This window comes from Malus sylvestris, chromosome 17 (assembly GCF_916048215.2).
Source record: "Malus sylvestris chromosome 17, drMalSylv7.2, whole genome shotgun sequence".
Classification (NCBI taxonomy): Eukaryota; Viridiplantae; Streptophyta; class Magnoliopsida; order Rosales; family Rosaceae; genus Malus; species Malus sylvestris.
This window is the reverse complement of record NC_062276.1, coordinates 3,007,618-3,030,516: the sequence shown is the minus strand read 5'-3', so window position 1 is coordinate 3,030,516 and position 22,899 is coordinate 3,007,618. Positions and strand designations below refer to the sequence as shown.

Genomic DNA, 22,899 nt, shown 5'->3' with positions numbered 1-22,899 from the left:
TCTACATGGCGCTTGAACCAAAGAAGTTCTCTTTGGACGGACAACTGACATGGCACTGAGTGATCAAACCCAAGAATCTCTTGGATGGAAGTACGTGGACAAAAAATTGGTCGCTTAAAAAATAGCCCTCTATTTGAACCATTACAAGCAAAATACAAAATCCAAACATCACCATTAACCTCACTATCATTTTGAACACACAAATACTAATCGCATACATAATTGTTAGCAGCAGTTCTACAACAAAAAAATCCCAAGGGCAAGTCTATCAATCGACTTGCTCGCAAGGGCAACCATGGATGGTTGCTTTGACTGTATCGCTACTCGTACGAATTGTCTTTGCCCTGACTTGGCAACATGTATTGAAGTAGCAGCGTATATATGGTTCCCACTTTGATCATGTTGATAGTGGGATATGGGAAACCATTGTCATATGCTACTAACCCCATTGAAGAAGCATCCATGAGAATGGAGAAATGAAATCAAGTCACCAGTACCTTCATCCGTGTGGTCGTAACTTGAACTTGTAAGCCTGCATTTCCACAGGAGAGATAAGGACGCATTATAGCGTTTAGCCATGAACCCTGCTGAAAAAGCAACCATGAGAATATAGTAAGAAAATCTGCTGCTAGTACATTAATTTGTGCGGCCGCAATTCCAACTTGTAAGCCTGTATTTCCATTGGAGACATAAGAACGTGTCCGTCTTGAGCAACATCTCCAAATTGATCAGTATACCCAAGCATATCCATGTCCTCATGTAAAAGATTTAAGGAAGTAGCTCTTGCATTAAATACCGCAAGGTCTTTGAACATGTAAAAGAGAGTCACAGTCTCATCAGCAAATCTAGTGCACCCTGATCTGCCCTTCCGACAATATGAAGAGTCCCAGTTCTGTCTCTGTAAAATTAGCGCAAACCTAGAATCTCCGAGAGGTTGCTGAGTGTATTTTAGAGGTTGGGGAACCTTAAAACTTACAATATGCAGATCACATGGTAAGGAAGCGGCTAAGGGGGAGAAAGATCTTGGGGGTGGCTGCACTGTTAACTCCTCTGGCTTCTTGTTAATGAATGCATGCAACGGATAGTTCAGGTGAGTACTGACACGGTGAGAAAGAAGAGAGGGGTTCAAGGGCAATGGGTTGGAAACTGGGTTTGATGTGGCTGAAATGTTAGACTCCACAACGATGTGGAAGATTACATTCATAGCACGGTTGTCCATCACTCCTTGTCCAAGACCTCGTCCATCATCTCTTACCAAACGACGGTCAAGCATAATCTCCAACCATCCATTTTTAAGACTTGCGACACCCAACGCCTGCCGGGAATGGACTGAAAACCGCTGACCATTGGAGCCCTGCATGAATGCAAGAGAGGGCATAGGGTAATAATTGCCCTGAACTGGGATTTTATCATAGGTTTCTCTCCGGCTCATCTGAAAGCCATTTAAATCAGAAAAGAATATTCTTTTGTTATCAACATCTGTTTTATACCTAACTATCAACTCCTTGTCATCAAACTCCTGGCCGAGAAGCTCAACATGATACTCCTTCTCAATGAGAAATTCCTGTACAGTATTCTCTCCATTGTAGATACGGGTGCTATGAGAAATGGGGCTCTTCTCCCATGCAGTCCTTGGATAAGAGTAAACTTCCTGCACCAAAGGGCCCTCAGAGATCACCAACTGCCCACCTTCTTCGATGATAGGCTGGGCATCACCCTTCGGTTTAAATAGGTAGGCTCCACTTCCCGAGCTAGAGTACATAGCTATTTCCTCACCCGCAACATTTTGTGAACCATTCTTATAACTTATTTTCTGCAGCAAGCCATGCTTCACATCAAAGGTGAGTATGTGGTTCCTGTTCTGGATTTCAGCCACATCAGCGTTTGGTTTTGAGCAAGCATATGGAGTGGGACAAGATAAAGAACCAGACTTTGAGAAAAATTTTAGTTTTGCTGGTTTGGCCTTTTCACATCCAACAAACCCATTAGCAATGTAATATGTTTGCAACCCCAATGCAGGAACAGAAGCCTGCCAGTAGACACGGTGCCTTCCAGTAAAAGTTTTGCTTTTATCATGCTGAAGCTCAGGGGATATTTGGCTTTGAACACATGTCCAGTTTGAGTCTAGAACAGTAACATCTGGACGGTTAACAATAACCATCACAACCTCTTCTCTTGTCTGCTCCAAAGGATTAAAAAACACCACCGACTGTCTAGTTCCTTCACGGGCCATGATTGCTCTATGAACAGGCTGAACATCATATTTAGATCTCACCTGTTCTGGCTCAAACTGAGACGGGTTATTGTCATTTTTCTCATGGCGCATTCCGAGCAGTACTTCAATAGCTTTAGACATGAAAATCTGCAAGTCCTGCAAAGATGTGTGCATCCGAGTCCCATAGTCCAGGACCACATGATCTTTAGCAGTACCAGTCACTCCATCGTGATGCTGGAAAAGAGCTAAGTTCCTCCTAGCTGCAGCCAATTTGTAGGAGAACCCCAAGGGCAACTTTTCACATTGTGGTTTCTGGCAGTACCCAAGCAGGAAAGCAATCATCATATCTGTGGTACGAATTGTCTGCTCGAGAACTCGATCAACAGCCTTGAAGAAAGGCCTGGAAACATAATAGCCACTCCAATAGTCCTGTTGCCTATCAGCATAAGTGAAGAAGTCACCTGACAAAGAAGGAAAACCCCCAACCTGAAAGGAACCAATCTCACCAGGAAGTGAATGATTTATTCTTTCAGCCTCCTCACGAAGGGTCCAAAAGTAATCTTCCAGAGTTCCAAACTTGGCCTCTGTGTTCAAACTGGGATTAGAATTGATATAATCAAACAGCATTTGGTAGTTCCTAAACTGAGCTTCAGCTTCATCGATGCTTTTGTAGCGGAAATCATCTCCAAGAGGAATAAGAAGTGTATTTGTCCTGTACAGTGTTGATTTCTTCTTATATTGATCTAGTAGAATAAGTGCCCGCTCCTGAACATTTCCCTGGTTGGTCTCTACTGGATCGTCTCTCCACGGACAGAGTTCATAATCAAAGCCATGCATTCGAGCAAAGTCAAACTGACAACAAATAGCAGGCTCTGGACCACAAGTATGTGGAATATCATAAGAATAAAAGGGCATCATGTGGACAAAAATATCGGTTGTTTCATCCACATCCCAGCTCTGACGCCATACATACTCCAAATTTTTATGCAGTGCAAGTTCCTTCTTCAGCTCATAATGGGTCCTCTGAATAAGCATATTTTCAAAACCCATGCGACGGAGAAGATATGCCATGGTAGGTGAGTATCCAAATGGATCTATTGCCCAAGCATTTTTAGGAATAACCCCAACAGTTTCGTTCAACCACCTATTTCCTTCTGTCATCTGACACATCCATTGCACAAAGATAAAATCAGCAACTCAGCAGCAAAAGAGAAGCATAGAACAATATTAAAAATGAAGATAAATGTACCTGCTCAATTATGGCATAATAATGTGAATTAGCCTGCATCAAGAAGAGGAACCAATGTATTAAGCTTCAACAACACAAACGCATTAATTACAAAATCACGTCATGTACTAGGAGTAATCTAAGCATATGGTAAACTCTGACCACTGGAAAAAAAAAGAAAAGAGAATTGTACCTAGATGCAATGGGGTGGTGACGAGAACGAAATATCATAAAATACTTGTCGATGATCAAGTAAAAACAAACATGCGGTTAAACAAAAAGCCTATGAATATGAATATTACCTCATCGTTCATTACCCAGCCACCTCCAACAATTTCGAGCTGACCATTTTTCACCAAATTGGTGAATGACTCCCTTTTGTGATCAGAGGCATCTCTCCACCATCTTTCCAGATAAGACATCTCTTCCCATATAAACTTGCGCCGAGAATCCTACACATCCAAGAAAAATCCACCCAACTGAATCTCACACAAACTTGGAAAGTCTCGAAAGCAGAAAAGCAAAACCAAAGATTATACGTAGCATTTCGCAGATATATTAAAACAATCAATCCAAGAAAAAGCATTAGCATTTAGCAGATATATTAACTGGATCATACGAACTCAATGCACTAATCATATAAAACAAGAAAATTCAACACCAAATGAGCAAAATTTAAGCTCAAAGCAAAACCCAATTGAAAGGTTGAATGTTTTGCTCACCTTCGAAAGCGTATCGACGATGGTGTCGAGAATATGTCTGGATTGCATATCGTAGTACTCTTCCACCGTGAGCTTCCAGCCGGGATCGTTATGCGAATGGGGCACCACGATCACCTTCAATTTCTCAGAGTCCCACTCGTCCCCTTTGTAGCTCACCCGCCACCCCTGCTTCCACGGCCCGCCGTCCACATCCGAGAAGTCAATCTTGTCGTACAGGTCCTTGGTGGTGATGTCGACGGTGGCCCCCGCATCGGCGTCGGCGGCCGAGACGTTCTTGCGGGAAACGGGCTTCCGGGGTTTGGAGAAGCGGGCGGGGGATTTGGATTTGAAGTGGGAGGAGAGGGGTGTGGGGACGCCGTAGCGGAGGAAGACGATGAGGAAGAAGAAGAGGGAGATCGAGAGGCCGATAACGAAGAAGTTTGCGAAGATGAAGTCGCGGAGGGGTAATCGCCTGCGGGGCTTTCTGGTGAGCTTGGATTTGGGGTTGGAAGCGGAGGAGGAAGGGAGGAGGGAGTTGGCCCAGCCGCCGCGGCGGGTGCTGCCAATGTACGACGAGAAAGCCATTCCCGTTTGTTTTGTTTTGGGGGAAATGAGATCGAACAGAGGGGGAGGGGGAGGAGGAGGAGACGGACCTTGCAGTCAGTCGTTTGCTTGCTGATGATGGGTGGGACCCGCGGCGGAGACCTTTCAGTGTGGCAGTTGTTGTACTTGCAGTCTTGGTTTAGTCGAGTAATGAATACCCTTCCATTTTCATACTCTTCCCATCCACTTGTACTGTGTACTGTATAGTCACGTTTAAACTACGTCAACATTTTATATTCTTATCACTTTTTATTTTATTATTTTTATAAAAAAATCAATATAAAATGTTGAAGTGGTTTAATCGTGACCACATAAACAGAAGCTGATGAAAAAAGTATAGAAATGAGAGGATACACAATCCACCTCCATACCAAATTACCGATTGGATTCGTTGGATTATGGGACTTTCCTTTTGGAATGAGGATTCTATTCGGATTATTTTTGTGAGGATTCTGTAAATCTTCTAATTACATCTGTTTATCATACATCATGAGTCAGTTTTCGTCAAGTATTATTTATATTTAATTTTAAATAAAAATATTTATAATAATTTATGATCTCACGACATACAATAAACAAATATAATTAAAGAATCCCAAAATTATCACAAAGATAATCCGAAAATAATCTTCAATCTTTCTTTTCCACGCTATTGACTTTTTAGTTTTTCATGCCCATATCATAATCGGAGAAAATTGGGTACTTGAAAAGTATAAAGGAGACAAAGTCATGGCACTACATTTTCTCGTTCTAAAATCTCCATTTTGCAATGTCTAGGCCTTTATCTAGACGTTAGACAGTTAGGTACCATCTCAATTAATTTTTAAGCGTTTGAAATTAAAAAATAATGTTTAAACTTGTGGAGCTCGTCTAAGTGCTTGCTTAAGTCGCAACTCTTCTTTAAACAGAAAATAAATAACTTTTCATTTTTCATTTTATTTCTTCAATAAATTGTAGGAGACTTGTTGAATACTTGGATAAACACTTATTATAATCTTGTTCCTATGTTTTCAATACTTTATAATTTATGTCATTCTATTCCAATACCAAAAAAAAAAAAAAAAAAAAAAAACCTGTCTAGGTACCTCTTTGTTGCCCAATTAGTGCCTTTTAGAACCTACCATTTTCTACACAATTTTAGTACCTTTTAGAACCTTGCATTTTCTACACAATTTTAGATACAAATTTTAGACTCTTGGATCGTATAAGATAGAAGCACTTGTTAGAAAGCACATGGATAGACCAAAAAAACAGAGAAAGCACATGTGCTCGCTCACAAATAATTAAATTTTAAAAAAAAAATTCCAATTTTTTTTGTCCAAATTTCCTCGGATTCGAACCAACATGCACATTACTTGTAAGGGTAACATGATCATATAAAGCCTGATTTAGAAACCCTAATGAAATAATTGAACTCGAATGCAATTGGCACGAACATATTTTGGAAACAATTCCTTCATAAATATGATTTCCTTAATGTTAAGAGTCTTCCCGACCTCCGAAAAGAATAGATAACCGTGACCTGCCGTCAATTGTCTTCGTTAAGAAAAAAAAAACGTAAGCGTCTTATTTGGGAGAAGGATGTTGTTGATCACCACAACTTCGTCTTCAACTGTCAGCGTCACCTCTTCTCCTGCCAAAAGAAAACAAGAGGGTTCTGCGAATTGGTAAACTGAATATAGTGATAATTTCGTTCCAAAGTTAATTTAGGGCACTGCGTAGCCAAATTGGTGAGAACATCGTGCGACTCTAGTCTCACACTCCAATTTCCCTCGTAATATAAATTATATTGCCTGCAAAAAGAAGTGTACATATCCAATCTACCCAACAAAAAACTATCGCCCTTCGCATGTTTCTTTACGTGTTCAAACACAATTACATGCATGCCCATATTGGCATCATAAACTTTATAATGTCGGACAAAATCTTTTCTCAGCTTCAAGATGCACACGAAGAAGTCCCCGAACGATGGCAAGAGAGGCGCCGGAGAATCCATCTGGAACTACCAACAGGCTCCTCAATCGCATCGCGTCCACAACAAATGGGCTACAATGTCAATGTCAATTCTGTCGAGGGATGAAAGTTGTCGAAAGTTACAATGCTATGATCCAACGCATTCCAACTGCAATGTTAAGTCCTTGACTCCAGCTTCGTGTAGTACGTGTGAGACCTTTGCCTTTGCAGCAGCCTTGTCGATTTCTGTTGAGACATGGAGATGGAGAGTCCCCACTACGTCGCTGTTTGTGAAACTCCATATGTGCCAGTTCCGAATGCCAGAAACCCCCCTTATCTTCCTAACCTCGATAAGAGCTTTTCTCAAATCCTGCTCGTGTGCTCTGGGAATTCTTTGGAGCAAGATTTCTGCCGAGTTTCTAAGTAATGGGATAACCGAAGATATAATCAAGACGGAAATGAATATCGAGCAGGCAGGATCAGCAACCAGCCATCCCTTGTACTTAATCAAGAGGGTTGATATCACAACTCCGACACTTCCCAAGGTGTCAGCCAAAACGTGCAAAAATATTCCTTCCATGTTGTGGTCAATGTGGCGATGTTGATGCTTAGCTGATTTTTCTCCATCAATTGGCTGTTTATGGCTATGGAAACCTGCTTCTTGAATGTGAGATTCCGCCACTTGATGGGGTAAGCTTCCATGAGTGTGGGCGTGGTCATGGTGTTCGTGCTGGTGGGCATGGTCATGGTGTTCGTGCTGGTGGGCATGGTCATGGTGTTCGTGCAGGTGGGCATGGTCATGGTGTTCGTGCTGGTGGGCATGGTCATGATGTTCATGCTGGTGGGCATGGTCATGGTGATGATGTTGGTGGGCATGATCATGTTGGTCATGGTGGTGGCTATGAACGTGGCTGTCATGCTTACTATGGCCATGGTGGTCATGCTGATCATGTTGGTGATCATGGCACTCTTTGCTTCCGCAATTGTGATCTTTAGAACTGACAGAACTGCCATGTTGTTGTTCATGATGATGGTCATGATGGCCAGAACATGATTTTTCATGGTCTTCACTGAAAACAGGTATGCATTCCTCATGCTTTCCATGACCTTCATGATTATGCCCAACAGAGTCATGCGGATGCGGGTGATGGTGGGAGTGGGAGCATGATCCTGATCCACCATGAGCATGATGATGCTCCTCGTGAAAGAAGATTAAACCAACCACATTAACAAGAAGCCCCCCGATTGAAACAACTAATAAACTGCTAGTCGATATCTCCTGAGGGTCCAAAATCCTCTCAAACGACTCCAAAACTATCAACAATCCAACCAACACCAGGAAAACAGCATTAGTATATCCCGAAAGAACCTCAAATCTCCCACGCCCATAATTATACTGATTGTTTGCAGGCAAGCGAGAAATATACGAAGCATATAGCCCAATTGCAAGAGCAGCACAATCAAACAACATGTGACAGGCATCAGATATCAGCCCCAGACTATTGCTCATGAACCCAGCAGCAAATTCCACAAACATGTATCCAGTATTGATCATAAGGAAAAGTGCAATCTTGCGTGACTTCCTCTCACTCAAAATGTGCTTAATCGGCTTCATAATGGCGGTAGTAAACGATTCTGAAGACTCCATCCCCAGTTCAAGATATTTCAAATAGTAAGGATCCAATTCCCTAACAGCAACATACAGTAACAACCCACATAGCAACAGTCCCCAAAGTGATAATTCAGGAAAATAGAACAACTCCAACACAAGAGTACACAGAAATGTTACCATATACTCTCTTCGGAAATCGTTTGAACTCAATGACTTGTCATCACTAAAACTTTCACTCAGAAGCACCCCAAAAACAACGGTGTTTGCCAGAGGCCAAACTAAAGTTCCCACTGAAACTCCATCTCCCACAGCTTCAAACATGAAAAAACTCACAACAGCAGGAATGAACAGCACAACAGTTGTAAAAAACAGCGAAATTACACGAACCCGTTTTCGACCCAATTGCCTAATTGTTCCCCAATTCATCGATACCCGTTCGTAGCAACCCAAAAATCCAGCGAGAAATGGAAGCATCATTGGCCAAATTCTCACGCAATTGACTCTTGGAAACAGTGAAAGTCCCAAACTTTCAACCAATTTAGCAGAAAATGGGAAGCAGTCAATCCGATCCCAACTCATAGATAACAAAAATAACCCAGAAAACAGAGCAAGAAACCCACGGACCTTGGAGGACCGATTCCTATCGCCGCCGACACTCGAATCATGGCCATCCGCCAAGAACCGGGCCGCCACGTTGCCGGACAATTCTGCCAGGATCATGGCGGCGGTGCCGCAATAACGAAGCGCCTGAAACCGGAGGAGGAAGACCACGGCAAGAAGAATCGATTTGGCAACCAAGATTCTGTGCTGGGACTGTGTGATCAAGGTGAGAGAGAAGATGGGTTGGTTTTGCTTTTGGTGAAAAGGGTCTTTGGAAGAGGAGGAGGAGGTGAGGAGGGAAGAGGAGAGGGTGAGGAGGAAGGAGAGGAGAGAGACGAGGAAAGAGAAGGGGAAGAGAGAGAAAGAAGGGGAGGAGCGGAGGAAAGGGAGGAGGGAATAGAGGGAGCGGAGGGAGAGGAGGAGGAGGAAGAGGAAGGAGAGGGAGGACTTGCTGCTGTTGGGGTTGAACGGTTTGGGGTTGAGGGATGAGAGGCGGTATTTGGACGGAGTTGCAATCGGGGTCGATGAGAAAGGGTAAACAGGGTACTGTCTAGATGTGGCGGTGGTGGGTGTGGCGGAGAAGGCGGTGGGTGTAGTGGTGGAGAAGGTGGTGGGGGTGGTGGGACGCTGGGGGAGTGAGAGACGGTGAGGCCTGTGCTGGTGGTGGTGGTGGTGGTGGTGATCGGCCATGTTCCCAAATCACCTTTCCTTCAATTTCCTGAATTTATCTCCTTTATTGCTTCCTCTGGATTACAATGTTTTGCTTATCAAAATTCAAGTCTTGTTCTACACCTGAATTCCCAAATCACTGCAACAAGATATTGAAATAGATAAATTCAAATTAATAAAATAAAAAATTATTCAATATAATTAAACATCCAAAATCAATGGCAGTTAATTGCAGGAAAATATAAATAAATAAATTCCAGAAATAGTGATTTCGGAAGCTCCGTGAGGGAGGATCTAGAAATGAAGTGTGATAGATCTGAAAATATCGTGTCCGAAAATTGAATTGATTTCTTATTGGAATATAAATAAGGATAACGGCGGAGGAGCGGCTGACCTCTGAGAGGAAGAGAGAGACGACGCGGTGGAGGTCTCTGATCGGAGAACCAAAATTTCTCCGCTTGGAGAAAGCGCCGGTCGTTTGTGAGAGACAGAGAGAGAGAGCTGCTAAATTTCAGGCTTCAGCAGCAGCTCAGAGCGCGTGCGCGTGTGTGTTTTTAGGGAATGGTTGGGCGCGTGGGCTTTGACCGGTTAGCCCAGTTGGTCATATACTAGAAAATTTTAATTACGAAGGGAACACAAGTACATCTTATGTTTTTATGTAAATGGTATGATATTTTATTTTTTAAGTTATTAACTTTTTAAAACATATATTATACCATTTGTATAATAATACGTGATGTATTACATTGTGTGCTGATCACACATATCACATCATTTGTATAATAACACTTACACCATATGTAACTGGTGTATGGATGTTTGCGGCATGATTTTCTTTTGATTACAAGAGGCTCAAGACAATAGAGAGATTTTTTTAGTATGACGGTCCACGAGGTGGTATACCATGGAAGAGATTTTTTTTTAATTGCCGCATAATTTTTAGCAGCCAGTTTTACAACAAAGTGAAACCGGGGATGGTTGCTTTGACTGTATCACTGCTCGTACGAATCGTCTTTGCCCTGACTAGGCAACATATAAATGCCACCGACCCCATTGAAGAAACTTCCATGAGAATGCAGTAATGGAATCAGTCGGTCTAAAATATCAATATTATCCTTATATTTTCATCGAAATTTTTGTGTTTTTGGATTATCGATATTTCCGATATCATCGATATTTTAGACCTTGATAGGAACTCTATGTGGTACTAAGTCATGTATCTTACCATGCAATGTATAAAGTGTAAAATATTGTACTAATTCATTATATATAAATGATTATGGTGTGTTTAAATTTCTTTAATTAATTACTATATATTTTCTACACTTACAATATTTGTCAGCTCGCTATATAATTAACTTAAATCAGTTAAATTCATCATGCAATACATTTTCTTTCAATTTTTGTGATAAACTAATAGATAATTGACTAAATAAACATCATGCAAAGTTTTAATAAAAATTTCCAAGTTTTTCTTACAATTTGTGGTTTTTATTCAATTTTTATTGATATCGATAATATCCTGATATTTTCATCGAAATTTCCGTATTTTTAGACTACCGATATTTCCAATATACTAGTACCTTCGTCCGTGTGGTCCTAACTTGAACTTGTAAGGGGGCGAAAGATCTTGGGGGTGGCTGTACTGATAACTCCTCTGGCTTCTTGGCAATCTAAATTTCCTTTGATTCGAACCAACATGCACATTACTTGTACGGGTAACATGCTGGTATCAAGCCTGATTTAAGAACCAAACAAGCCTCGGAAATTTTAACCTTTACACATGGGTAAAATTAGACAGAATTTGAATAGAAATTTTGATTTTGTTTATACCATATTTAGGGCCTCGTATTTAGATCTCGTACAAATATTTGAGGGACTTAAATGTAATTATGTGATAAAAAATGGATAAATATGTAATAAGTGAGGAGTCCTTATTATATAAAAGGATCCCTCACCCTCACAATTAGGGATGGGCAATGGTTATGCGGGTGGGTAACTGCGGTTAATTTACCCATAACCGTTTACCCGTTGGGTAATTGTCTAAACGGTTATACTCATACCCATAACCATTTATAAACGGTTAACCATACACATAACCACATACCCATTTAACCGTAACCGTTTAATACTCGTTTACCCATTTATCATTTTTAACCCGTTTATCTTTTTTTTTTACCATTACCCTTTTTTCACCCGTCCACATGTTTTTTAACAACTTGAAAATTAAAAAAAAAATTGTCATAATTTTTTTTTTTGACAATTAAACACCGTTATAGGTACATTCATCATACATTTCCATATTTTAATTTTTTAAGTTCTTATACCATTCCAATAATTGAAATAATAGTTTACGGACGATATTTTTAACTGTTTCCAATGAAGGTAAATATAATATTTGCTAAGTATTATTGGGTTACAAAAATTGTTTAGAAGACATTTCTGTCAAAACATTTCTGTTAATTTCACGGTTACCCGCAAGAAATTTAAATTAATTTGGCCAATTCCTTGATGATAAGAATCATCATTCCTGCAGTAGTGTTATTGAGAGAATGACCGATGAATTCCTTGCTAATTTATTGGGTGCTAAGTATTATTGGATCGAGAATATGGTTTGTGTTAGTTTTACATATATAAAATAAATGGGTAAACGTTACCCGTTTATAACCGTGGTTAATACCCATAACCATCCATTTAAATTTCGCGGGTAAATAGTTATACCCATAACCGTTTATTTATCTAAACGATTACCCATAACCGTAACCGTTTAATTTAAATAGGCGGGTAACCGCGGTTACCCATAACCAATGGGTATTTGCCCATCCCTACTCACAATTGGGGGAGGCCAATTCCTAGGCCCTCTCACCCCCTCTCAAAGCTCTCACTCTCAGAGCTCTCTCTCCCTCAAATAAATACATAATCAGTGTGAACGTAGCCCAAACTTTGGGGTGAACCACGATACATCTTGTGTTATTTACATTTCTTGCAGATTCACGGTCGGATTTACGTCGTTCCAAGACCTCCGGTTTTGTGCATCAAAAGATTTAGAAACCCTAAACACAGAATTGAACTCGAATCCAATTGGAAGGAACATATTCGGAAACAATTCCTTCATAAAAATTAACTTTTAGATATCTGATACAAATGCATTACAAAAATGTAGCCTATCTGTTCTTGTAGCTCAACTGTACAATACGCTGGTTAACCAAAATAATTAAACAAAACATACCGGCATGAACGCGAGCAGCAAGCAAAAACCAGGAAGCAAGCTCTCTCTTGAAGATTATAAAATGATTTCCTCCTGTACGCTAACGTTAAGAGTCTTATTTGGGAGAACGATGCTGTTGATCACCACAACTTCGTCTTCAACTGTCACCTCTTCTCCTGCCGAAAGAGGAAAAAATGAGGGCTCTTCAAATTGGTCAACTGAATTGAAAATTTTCCTTGCACATCAACAGCAATAAATTCATAGAAGAAAGAAAGGAGAAACCAGGCATGCATACCAAGGATGGTAATTCCAAGCTTTGCGTTGTAGTCTCCGTCAGCCTAAACCAGTCAGTTAAGTTTTTAGTTAGTAACAGGAACGAGGAGCAATCCGCACAAGTTCAGAGAAATCTATAACTTAACAGAAACGGTATGTTTACTAGTTTCATTCACTAATCATGCAACTACATCCAACAATAGCATTTACCTGGACACGCGACCATTTTCCAATACACGACTTCCATCCAACAATAGCATTTATAACAACTGCATTTTCCTGTCATGACACAGAACATTGAAAAGTTCGGATAAATTCACAAAAGCATCCCAAATACACAAAAGTTCTTGTTTATCCATCAATATACCAACTTCAATACCTTGATTTCCACGTCGTCCAAGACAATGCAATTTATAAGCCTTACTCCTGCACCTACACGAACATTTGCTGAAAGAGACACATCGGGACCAATCTGTGCGCAAAAGTGAATCACGAGTTAGAAGGAAATGTGGAAGAAGGAAGCTCTAAGTAATGATTGTGCTGCTGCCTCCACTATATTCACTACCCTACTTCATCCAATATTTATGTACAATAACATGCAACTGCAAATAAGGATAGAACAAAATAGTAGATGATGATATGGAACTGGAACTACCTTAGAAGTTGGATGTACTTTTGCCGATGGATGAACATAAACATCACCAACAATTCTAGCATTCTTGGTACCATCTCCACTAGCTAGATGATGTTTGGAGTTAATTCGGAATTGAGAAAGATATAAACCCGAACATTTCAAAGACATTCTGTAACAGCAAACAGAGATTAGTATAAGGCAAATGATAATAAAAGTTTAAGGAAAAAGAAAAAATAAATGAAGCTATTAGGAAAATTTACGCTACCCTGGAGTCTTGATCTGTTCCCAAAAATCCATGGTCTCATATGTATACAGTTTATTCTTTCCAGCAAGAGGTGACAAAATATCTTGATCCAATCTAACAAAATCTGTGGGAAGAGTCCTGTTGAAAGGAGTGTATATCGATATTAAAAGTGACACACTCTGAATTTAAACCAATAACACTCTTTGTAAACACACATTATATCGCCTTCATGCCACAAGAGATGACATTCCAGGGGATTTCAAACATATGTTCCTTCTTCTAGTACTAACAAAGAAAGACCTTAACTTATAAATGGGTATTCACAATGGATATAATCCGGTCAAGTGGTAAGCATTTCTCAGAGTGAAACGAGGGAATTTAAATGAAAATAGCTATAAATTCATTATTCAAAGTAAAAGCATGCAACCAGGAGAAAGAGGCCAACCTTGTTGCGGACTGGAGGGCTTCAAAGCTGGAAACACGACGCAAATTAGCTGCAATTGTCAAATACAAATTCAGACTCCCAGAAGAGGAAACCAGGGAATTCAAATGAAAAATAGCTATAAGTTCATTCTTCAGATATGGACAAACGCTGATGAATGCGGCATGGCTATTCATTTGCATCATGATCCAAGCTTCATGACATGATTCTGAATATTCTATGGAGTTCCCATAAATCCAAGGTTTGTTGATATACTAAAGTACTAACATCTATCAAAATGTATCGTGTGCATCAAGTTAGTATCTTGCCTAACAATAAAATAAATGATTCACTCATTGTGAAATTCATGCATATTTACTTCATAGGGATAAAAGAAAATAGGAAAAGCAATACGTGTTGAGGCCAAATTTGTTCTCAATAATTACAAATCAAGTAATATAATAACTGTAGAGCCAAAATTTGAACCCAAGTGCAAAACAATCCATAACTATAATGCCAGTAAAAAAAAAGACCAACCTCTGCCTTCTCGGTGACTGGAGACTTCTTGAATGGCAGTAAAAATATCTGGAGTAAATACATATACACCACAGTTGATCAAATCGCTCACCTGAATTTAGAACATAGATAACCCTTACCAAACGTGGCTGGGAACAAGCAAATAAAACGAAGAATTGCGATCATCAAGCACCAACTAAATAAACAATTTCCAAACATTAACTGCATCGTGTACGTACAAAAGTCTCTGGCTTCTCAGTATAATGCAATAGTTCTTTGGTGGCATGATCAGCAACCAACTCCCCAAACTGGTTTGCAGATTCCGCAGAAACCTACATATGAACCCAAAAAAACAAAGAATAGCATGACGAAAAATGAAGAAGAAGAGCATCGGCTATATGGAGCAGAGTTGCAACATTATTCAACAATTCCAGCCGTCCATCAACAAACTAACCTTAATTACTAACATTGTACCTATTCCCTTATATCTTTTATGAGCCTCTGCAACAACAAACAACAACAAGAAGCAACAAAAACAATTACTTTCTCAAAGTCTTATTTATAAATCCCAGCAATAAACTCTTCGTTAACATACACGAACATGGAAAATAAAACTCACCAAGCATGTCTACAAGTGGAAAACTGCAGCAAACATCACAATTCAGCAAAAAGATATGAGACTGTTCCACAGACACAAACACAACATTGTTAAGCAAATCTTAGTACACATAACAGTGGAAAATGGAGACAAACGAGCATTAAGTATAGAGTTCGAACCGGGCTGTCTTCCATGATGACATCTCTGCAGTAATAAAGTCCGCCGGCGGAACCGTGAGGCTTGTCCTCTCTCAAGTACCTCACTGGCACTTTGAGCTCATTGGAAATGGAAGACACATACAGTGCGAATTCTTTCTCTTCATAGAATCCAACCAAATAGATTTGAGCTAAATTGGGTATCTGTAACATAAAATTAAGCATTCAATTCTTGCTATTGAATTGGAAATCCAAATTCTTTGATGGGATTTTGGTTAAAGATTGAAAAGCCAAAATCCAAAAGCTAAAAGCCAACCTTTTTGCAAGCTGAAATGGGGTGGTGCACCATGGCCTGCCCGGCCAATGGGAACAGCGGTTTCGGAGTGTTGAATGAAAGAGGCCGGAATCTAGTCCCTGCCCAGAAAATCAAAAACAACAAAAATCAGAAAAATTCAAGAACAAAAATTGAAGGAAAAAATTAGGAATTGTACAGAGTAGTACCTTTGGTGGGCCCACCCACCATGATTACAGCGACTACCTTCTCCTCCATGACTGAAACGGAATCTTGAGCTGGACTGGAGATCTCAGCTCCTCGGAGACAAGCTGAAAGTTTGAAGCTTTGGAGGAGGAGGAGGAGAGAGTTCGTTCTTGACACACTGTCCAAGTTTTTACGGTTTAAAAGCACTTTTGCTGACTTCTGGCTTCTGCGGTGAGACTTGCGAACTAATCACAATTTCGATAAAATCGGATCCCAACCCAACACCGTCAAGCACGAGAAATTTTTAATTGTGATGGTAGTAGGTATACAAGTGGTACATCATGTGTTTTAATAGAAGTTATGAGAAATTTTATTTTTGAAGTTATTAATTTTTTAACACACATATCTCATCATTTGTATAATGACACATGATGTAACATTCCGTACCGATTATACTAAAAAACCTCTCTTCAACGACGTCGTTTAGCGGAAGCTGCGGTTATGTGCACGTGAGAGATTTTTGCATTGGTTAAGAAAAGGAACATGCAAAAAAATCTCTTTTTTTGCCCTTGTTTTGAGTAATCGTTTGTAGATTAAAATAGTTTAAAATATGGGAGACTTTGGATGCGATTTTTAGTTATGAATATTTTTTTATTGAAAACTTGTTGGTTTTTAATTTTTTATCGATGTCCTTGAAATTAATGTGATAATTTATTCTATGTACGTTACTATATTTTTTAAATTAAGAATTAGAAATTTTAGTTGTTTATATAAACGAGATTTTAAATAAAAAAACCATAATTTGTATTAAAATATAAATATACTATTGTGTGTGTATATATATAAACATGGGTACATTCATCAAAATTAACCAAAAAAATTATTGTATCAAAACATGGGTACATTCTTCAAAATCACAAAAAAAAAATATTAGGCTTAATAACATTAGTAAATTTCTTCGATTAAACTTGACATGGATACATTTTAAAATCAAAGAAAAAAGAATGTACCCATATAAGTTTAAAAATGGATTAGAAAAAAATTGAATAGATTTTATATATAAAAAAATGGTACATTTTACATATAACAAATTGGTATATTTAAGAACGAGTGCATTTTAAGATTAAAATGTTTTACATGAATGGGTACATATAATTAGCATGGGTACATTTAGCAAAATAAAAAGTACAAATACAAAAAAAATATATGCGTACAAATACAAATAAACTTTTAAAAAATATGGGCACAAAAAGAAATTAATATATGGGTACAAATTAAAACTAAAAAGAAAATTGGTACAAGTTAAAAAAAAATTACAAATTAAAAATGGGTGTAGACATCGAAATTTCGTAAATAAATGTTGACCGATAAAATCAAAGTGTCAACACTCATGTATTACATAAATTTTACACGTAGCGTATGACTCAACGAAAATTGAAATGAGTTGGAAAAGTCATCAAATAGGACACGTGTCAACACCTGGCAGAAACAACTTATTTCATCTGGGATATTATATTCAAAATTAGGCCTTGGAAAATTCTATAAATACAAGCTCATTTCATTCATTTGAGGGGGGACCAATTCATATTACACCTTGAAGCTCGGAAGCTCTGAAACTCTGAAGCTCTCAAGCATCCAGCAAATCCCGAAGAATCAAGAAAGTGTTCTTCGTTCTTCGTTCATCGTTCATCCAAGATCAAGCCCCAACGGCCCTTTGGATCAACAATCATCCACCAATTCAAGATCAAGCCCCGACGGCCCTTGAAGAAAGCACCATCATTCATCATCCGTTCATCCAAGATCAAGCCCCAATGGCCCTTTGGATCAACAAACGTCGACAAATCCACACATCCAACCGTTCTTCAAGATCAAGCCCAAAAGCCCTTGAAGATCCGTTCATCACTGTTCTTCAATATCAAGCCCAAACGCCCTTGAAGATCCGCTCATCACCGTTATTCAAGATCAAGCCTCAAACGGCCCTTGAAGAAACATTCATCCTCAAGATCAAGCCCCAACGGCTCCTTGAAGATCCGCTCAAATCCACCTTCAAAGATCAAGCCCACAGCCCTTTGAAGAAACTTCCAACTGTTCATCCAAGATCAAGCCTCGACGGCCCTTGGATCAACGAAACACCCATAAATTAACACCTTACGGAGATCGAATCAGAGGATCAAATTTGAGAGAGATTGTAACCCAAAATCATCAAATACAAATATTTGTTTGTGCACGTCGTTTCTTGTCTCTTTCGTTTCAGGAATTTTCCGTGTTCACAATGGGTACAAACTAAAACTAAAAATATATGATAAAATATCTAGTCAAAAATATAAATATACTAATTGTAACATTTTTAACATTAAATGAATATATTTAGAAATAAAAAAATATTTATTACTGAAATAATTAATAATGTTATTAATACCCAATGACACTGATCAAAAATTGAAAATGAATAAGATTTTAATCAATAGAGTAGCAAAAGGAATGATGAAAACCTAATTTCTCCTTAAAATATACATAATCATTATCAACTATTTAGTAATTTAGTTTAGTAATAATTCTCATTCTAAAATTAATATAGAGTAGACCATGTGTAACCAAATTAAAACTCCACTTTCACACTCGAATTTTTTTTGTAATATAAATTATATTAAGATATCGTTTGAATATGAACCACAAAGTACATTGTCTGCGAAAAGAAAGTGTTCATATCCAATCCACCCCAACAAAACTATCCCCCATTGCATGTTTCTTTACATGTGCAATTACATTCATTAGCCACACAATCATGAGCAACTATTTCTGTCACAGCCCATCCCGAGAGTTTATTATCAAAGACGTGAAAGGACGAAAGTACCATTGACGGTTATTAAGGTACGCGTGTGTGTCATATATTTTTGGTCTAAATGCATATCTCCTAAGTTTTTGGAAAAACTATTTAAGTGGGATTTAAATTGGGTTGTAAAAATTGTGTGGTTAGGGATTGAAGTGGAAATTGTTTTGGATGGACCACACCCACACACACGGGACACCTTCCAACCCTTTCCTTCCCCGTGTCTTCTCTCTCTCCTCTCCATCTCAGTCTCTCTCTCCCTCGAACGTACGGACCAACACCATAAAACCCTGAAACTTCATGGATCGAGGGTTTTGAAGGCACCATCGTGCTTGTGAGGACTCCACGAACTCAACCATACCATTTTCAGGTAAGGATAGCTTCGTTTTCACGTTGAAACAGTAAACCCGATTTGGGGGTACTATTCATGCGAACGTTAAAACTTGTGTTTTTGGAAATTTCAAGCTTGTAGGAAGCTTAAGGGAGTCCTCACGAGTCTAAGAGTACTTCGTTGGAAAGATTTGGACGTCGGAGGACTTAGAACGACGAGTTTGTAGGTAAGCCGAGCTATCGACCTTTCTCATGAAAAATCTAGTGGAATTTAAGCTTTAAAACTTGTATAACGTGATTCTACATGTTATTAGCTTCATTTTGGTATCAATTTCATGAAATTTGGTTGAGAAACGAAGGAGAATAAGGGATTTGAAACTCTGCCCAGTTTCCGGCGCCGGCGACGGTCGCCAGAGCTGGAGGAATGAGACGGGAGAATATTCCGTCAAGTCTGACGGAATATTCTCACGCCGTCAGTCAGATTTAACGGCGTCCGTTAGAATTTAACGGAATATTCCGAGGAATATACCTGACGCCGTTACTGCTCCGTCGCACGTGCCAGGCATATGGCCGCGCGTGGCGGCGCGTGAGAGGTCCAAAATTAATTCTAAAAATTTGTCGACATTCGTGACGTCGAGTAGGTCACTGTGGTATATTCATATACCCAAATTGAGCACCGTATGAGAAGTTATTGAGAATTGTTGGTTATATGCTTTAAATAACGTTTATTTAGTATTCACCGCGGCGGCCCGTGCGGCGGCACGTGGCCAATGGCTCGCCAATGTCATTCTTAGCAAGTGTTTAAGGTTCTAGGTTCAGTTTTGTTAATTGATGGACGTAAATTGAGTAATTGAACCTAAGTTGGTTACTATTCGTGGTTAAGCGAAAATGTGAATTGACGCCGTTGGATCGTCACCAAACTTTGATACGTTGTAATACGTAATATTTGAGGATTATAGGAACTTACAGATTGGGAATCCGAGTTACGGATCTTCCGGAATTGGAGTTGTAAGTTCATAAAATAGAATGTTAACCGTCACTTGGTTTTGGAAATTAACGGAGATCCGACCGTTGGATAGTAATGAAATTTTAGGATGTTGTCCTAGAGATATATTGTGGACCTCTGGAAGTTATGGATTTAAAATCTGAGTTGCAGAGCTTCCGGATCGAACTACATAGTGACGTATTTTATATAAGTTATATATTCTATCGATATGAATTCTGAGGTTGGATTTGATTATTGTTTTAGGCGCCGATCGTCATGACGCCTTGACGTATTGTGCTAGGGAGTTGTAGGGCAAACTCCAGGTGAGTGGGCAGTTTTGTTTTCGTATTACCTATATACAACTGATTTTTCCCAGAAAATGCGTTTATATGAAAACTATGAATTAATTTGCCATGCATGCAATTGTTGAGATATCTAGTTTGATAATTGATACATATATATGTGAATTGACGCGGTGGACGCACAAGTGAGTTTTATTATTATTCAGCTGAGTTATTTTGTATCAATTGCATTGAAGGCTCATAACCAGCACCTAGGTGTTAGTGCTTATATTATTATTCACCACACCGCACGCTCATCTTGGATCCAAGTAGGTGGATGTCGTACAGACCATGTGAGGGTTCCGACATGCTAGTCGTACAGATCACTAGATATGATTCCGACTAGTGGGTGACCTTAGTTATGCGCGCCGATAATTGATGAGAGAGCACTAGAGCGTATTTATACACCTGTCATCGTACAGACTACTATATGTAGTTCCGAGTGACGTGCAGAGTTGGACCGTACAGGTCACCGAGGTGACTCCGGTTGGATTGGATGTTGAGCTTTGGAATCAGCCGTACAGGACCATTGTAGGGTCTCCAGTTGATTTATCACTTCACCTGATTGATATTGATGCATTATGATTATATTTTGGGCATGGCATATCATTACTGAGATATTATGTTGATGGATGTGAGCTGAGTTTTGTTGATGTGTATGTATATATGTTTATATACTATTTTCTGGAAAAGTATACAGGTTTTACAGCGAAGGGTTAGAAATGTTTTAAATGAAAAGTTTTTGAGAAACTTTGTTTTACTGACCCACTCAATTTTGTTTTGCGCCCTTCCAGGTTCAAGTTAGCAGAGCTTTGGTGGCTACGAGAAATCCAGAGGTGTTCTGACATAATTCACAAAAGTAGGATTCACCCCCGGGTGTTATATCTTAGTAATTGTAACTTTAAAGCTTCCGAACTGTGTAAATGGTTACGTCACTCTCACGTGACAGCCAGCATGCCCTCCTTCGGGACGGGGTGTGTCAATTTCTCATGACTGGAGGGGAAGATGCATGCCCATATTCAAGCAGAGAAAGATTTGATTTCATTACGTTTATAATGTCTGACAAAATCTTTTCTCAGCTTCAAGATGTACACGAAGAAGTTCCCGAACGATGGCAAAACAAAAGAGGCGCCGGAGAGTCCATTTGGAACCACCAACAGGTTCCTCAATCGACGACGACGAGAGGGGGTATACAGGGTATTGTCTCGATGTGGCGCTGGTGGGTGTGGTGGAAAAGGTGGTAGGTGTAGCAGTGGAGAAGGTGGTGGGGGTGGTGGGACGTTAGGGGAGTGAGAGGTGGTGAGGCCTGTGGTGGTGGTGGTGGTGGTGGTGGTGATAGGCCATGTTTGCTGATTTTTTGCTGGGTTCGTAGAACATGACTTGAATTTTGATAAGTAAAACATTGTAATCCAGAGGATGCAATAAAGGAGATAAATTCAGGAATTTGAAGGAAAGGTGATTTGGGAACATGGCCAATCACCACCACCACCACCACCACCACCACCACCACCAGCATAGGCCTGAATTTCCCAAATCACCTTTCCTTCAATTTCCTGAATTTATCTCATTTATTGCTTCCTCTGGATTACAATGTTTTGCTTATCAAAATTCAAGTCTTGTTCTACGAACCCAGCAAAAAACCAACAAACATGGCCGATCACCACCACCACCACCACCAACACAAGCCTCACCACCTCTCACTCCCCTAACGTCCCACCACCCCCACCACCTTCTCCCTCGCTACACCTACCACATTCTCCACCACACCCACTTGCGCCACATCGAGACAATACCCTGTATACTCCATCTCATCGTTGTCGAATGAGGAGCCTGTTGGTGGTTCCAAATGGACTCTCCGACGCCTCCTTTTTTTTTGCCATCGTTCAGGGACTTCTTCGTGTACATCTTGAAGCTGAGAAAAGATTTTGTCCGACATTATAAACTTAATGAAATCAAATCTTTCTCTGCTTGAATATGGGCATGCATCTTCCCCTCCAGTCATGAGAAATGGTTGCTCATGATTGTGTGGCTAATGAATGTAATTGCACATGTAAAGAAACATGCAATGGGCGATAGTTTTCTTGGGTGGATTGGATATGTACACTTCTTTTAGCGGACAACGTAGTTTGTGGTTCATGTTCAAGCAATATTTTAGGGATATAATTTATATTACGAAAGAAATTCAACTGTGAAAGTAGAGTTTTAATTCGGTTACAAACGGTTACTCTATATTAACTTTAGAATGAAAATTATCACCAAACCAAATTATTAGATAGTTGATAATGACTATGTATATTTTTAACTA

The 22,899-nt window shown here is 39.5% G+C and overlaps 3 protein-coding genes and 1 long non-coding RNA gene across 5 annotated transcripts; 1 reads left to right on the top strand and 3 right to left on the bottom strand.

Annotated features, from left to right (window-relative positions):
* Nucleotides 1-153: 153 nt before the first annotated feature.
* On the bottom strand, nt 154-4,900 carry LOC126610645 (alpha-mannosidase 2-like). The gene is made up of 5 exons (XM_050278751.1): nt 4,166-4,900; nt 3,746-3,895; nt 3,465-3,497; nt 636-3,376; nt 154-532 (listed from the first exon to the last, which is right to left on the bottom strand). Exons 1-5 carry the CDS (start codon nt 4,727-4,729, stop codon nt 430-432), a joined length of 3,591 nt encoding a protein of 1,196 aa, XP_050134708.1. The 5' UTR covers nt 4,730-4,900; the 3' UTR covers nt 154-429.
* A 1,286-nt stretch (nt 4,901-6,186) lies between these two features.
* On the bottom strand, nt 6,187-16,346 carry LOC126610647 (uncharacterized). Of its 2 annotated transcripts, none has more exons than XM_050278754.1 (14): nt 16,132-16,346; nt 15,947-16,044; nt 15,655-15,834; nt 15,497-15,557; nt 15,332-15,378; nt 15,117-15,209; nt 14,899-14,989; nt 14,386-14,434; nt 13,962-14,078; nt 13,718-13,865; nt 13,442-13,534; nt 13,273-13,341; nt 13,085-13,127; nt 6,187-6,380 (listed from the first exon to the last, which is right to left on the bottom strand). In XM_050278754.1, the coding sequence occupies exons 1-14, from the start codon at nt 16,178-16,180 to the stop codon at nt 6,289-6,291; spliced, it is 1,230 nt and encodes a 409-aa protein (XP_050134711.1). In that variant the 5' UTR covers nt 16,181-16,346; the 3' UTR covers nt 6,187-6,288. The 2 variants fall into 2 exon arrangements, with proteins under 2 accessions (XP_050134711.1, XP_050134710.1); XM_050278753.1 differs by lacking the exon at nt 6,187-6,380 and adding an exon at nt 12,677-12,965 and having other exon boundaries at nt 16,132-16,343.
* Nucleotides 6,514-10,143, bottom strand: LOC126610646 (uncharacterized). Its single transcript, XM_050278752.1, has 2 exons — nt 9,976-10,143; nt 6,514-9,720 (listed from the first exon to the last, which is right to left on the bottom strand). The coding sequence occupies exon 2, from the start codon at nt 9,600-9,602 to the stop codon at nt 6,849-6,851; it is 2,754 nt and encodes a 917-aa protein (XP_050134709.1). The 5' UTR covers nt 9,603-9,720; nt 9,976-10,143; the 3' UTR covers nt 6,514-6,848.
* A 2,824-nt stretch (nt 16,347-19,170) lies between the features above and the next one.
* On the top strand, nt 19,171-20,620 carry LOC126610652 (uncharacterized). The gene is made up of 3 exons (XR_007618597.1): nt 19,171-19,308; nt 19,404-19,495; nt 20,518-20,620. It is a non-coding gene; the product is annotated as an uncharacterized LOC126610652 (long non-coding RNA).
* The last annotated feature ends 2,279 nt before the right edge of the window (nt 20,621-22,899 follow it).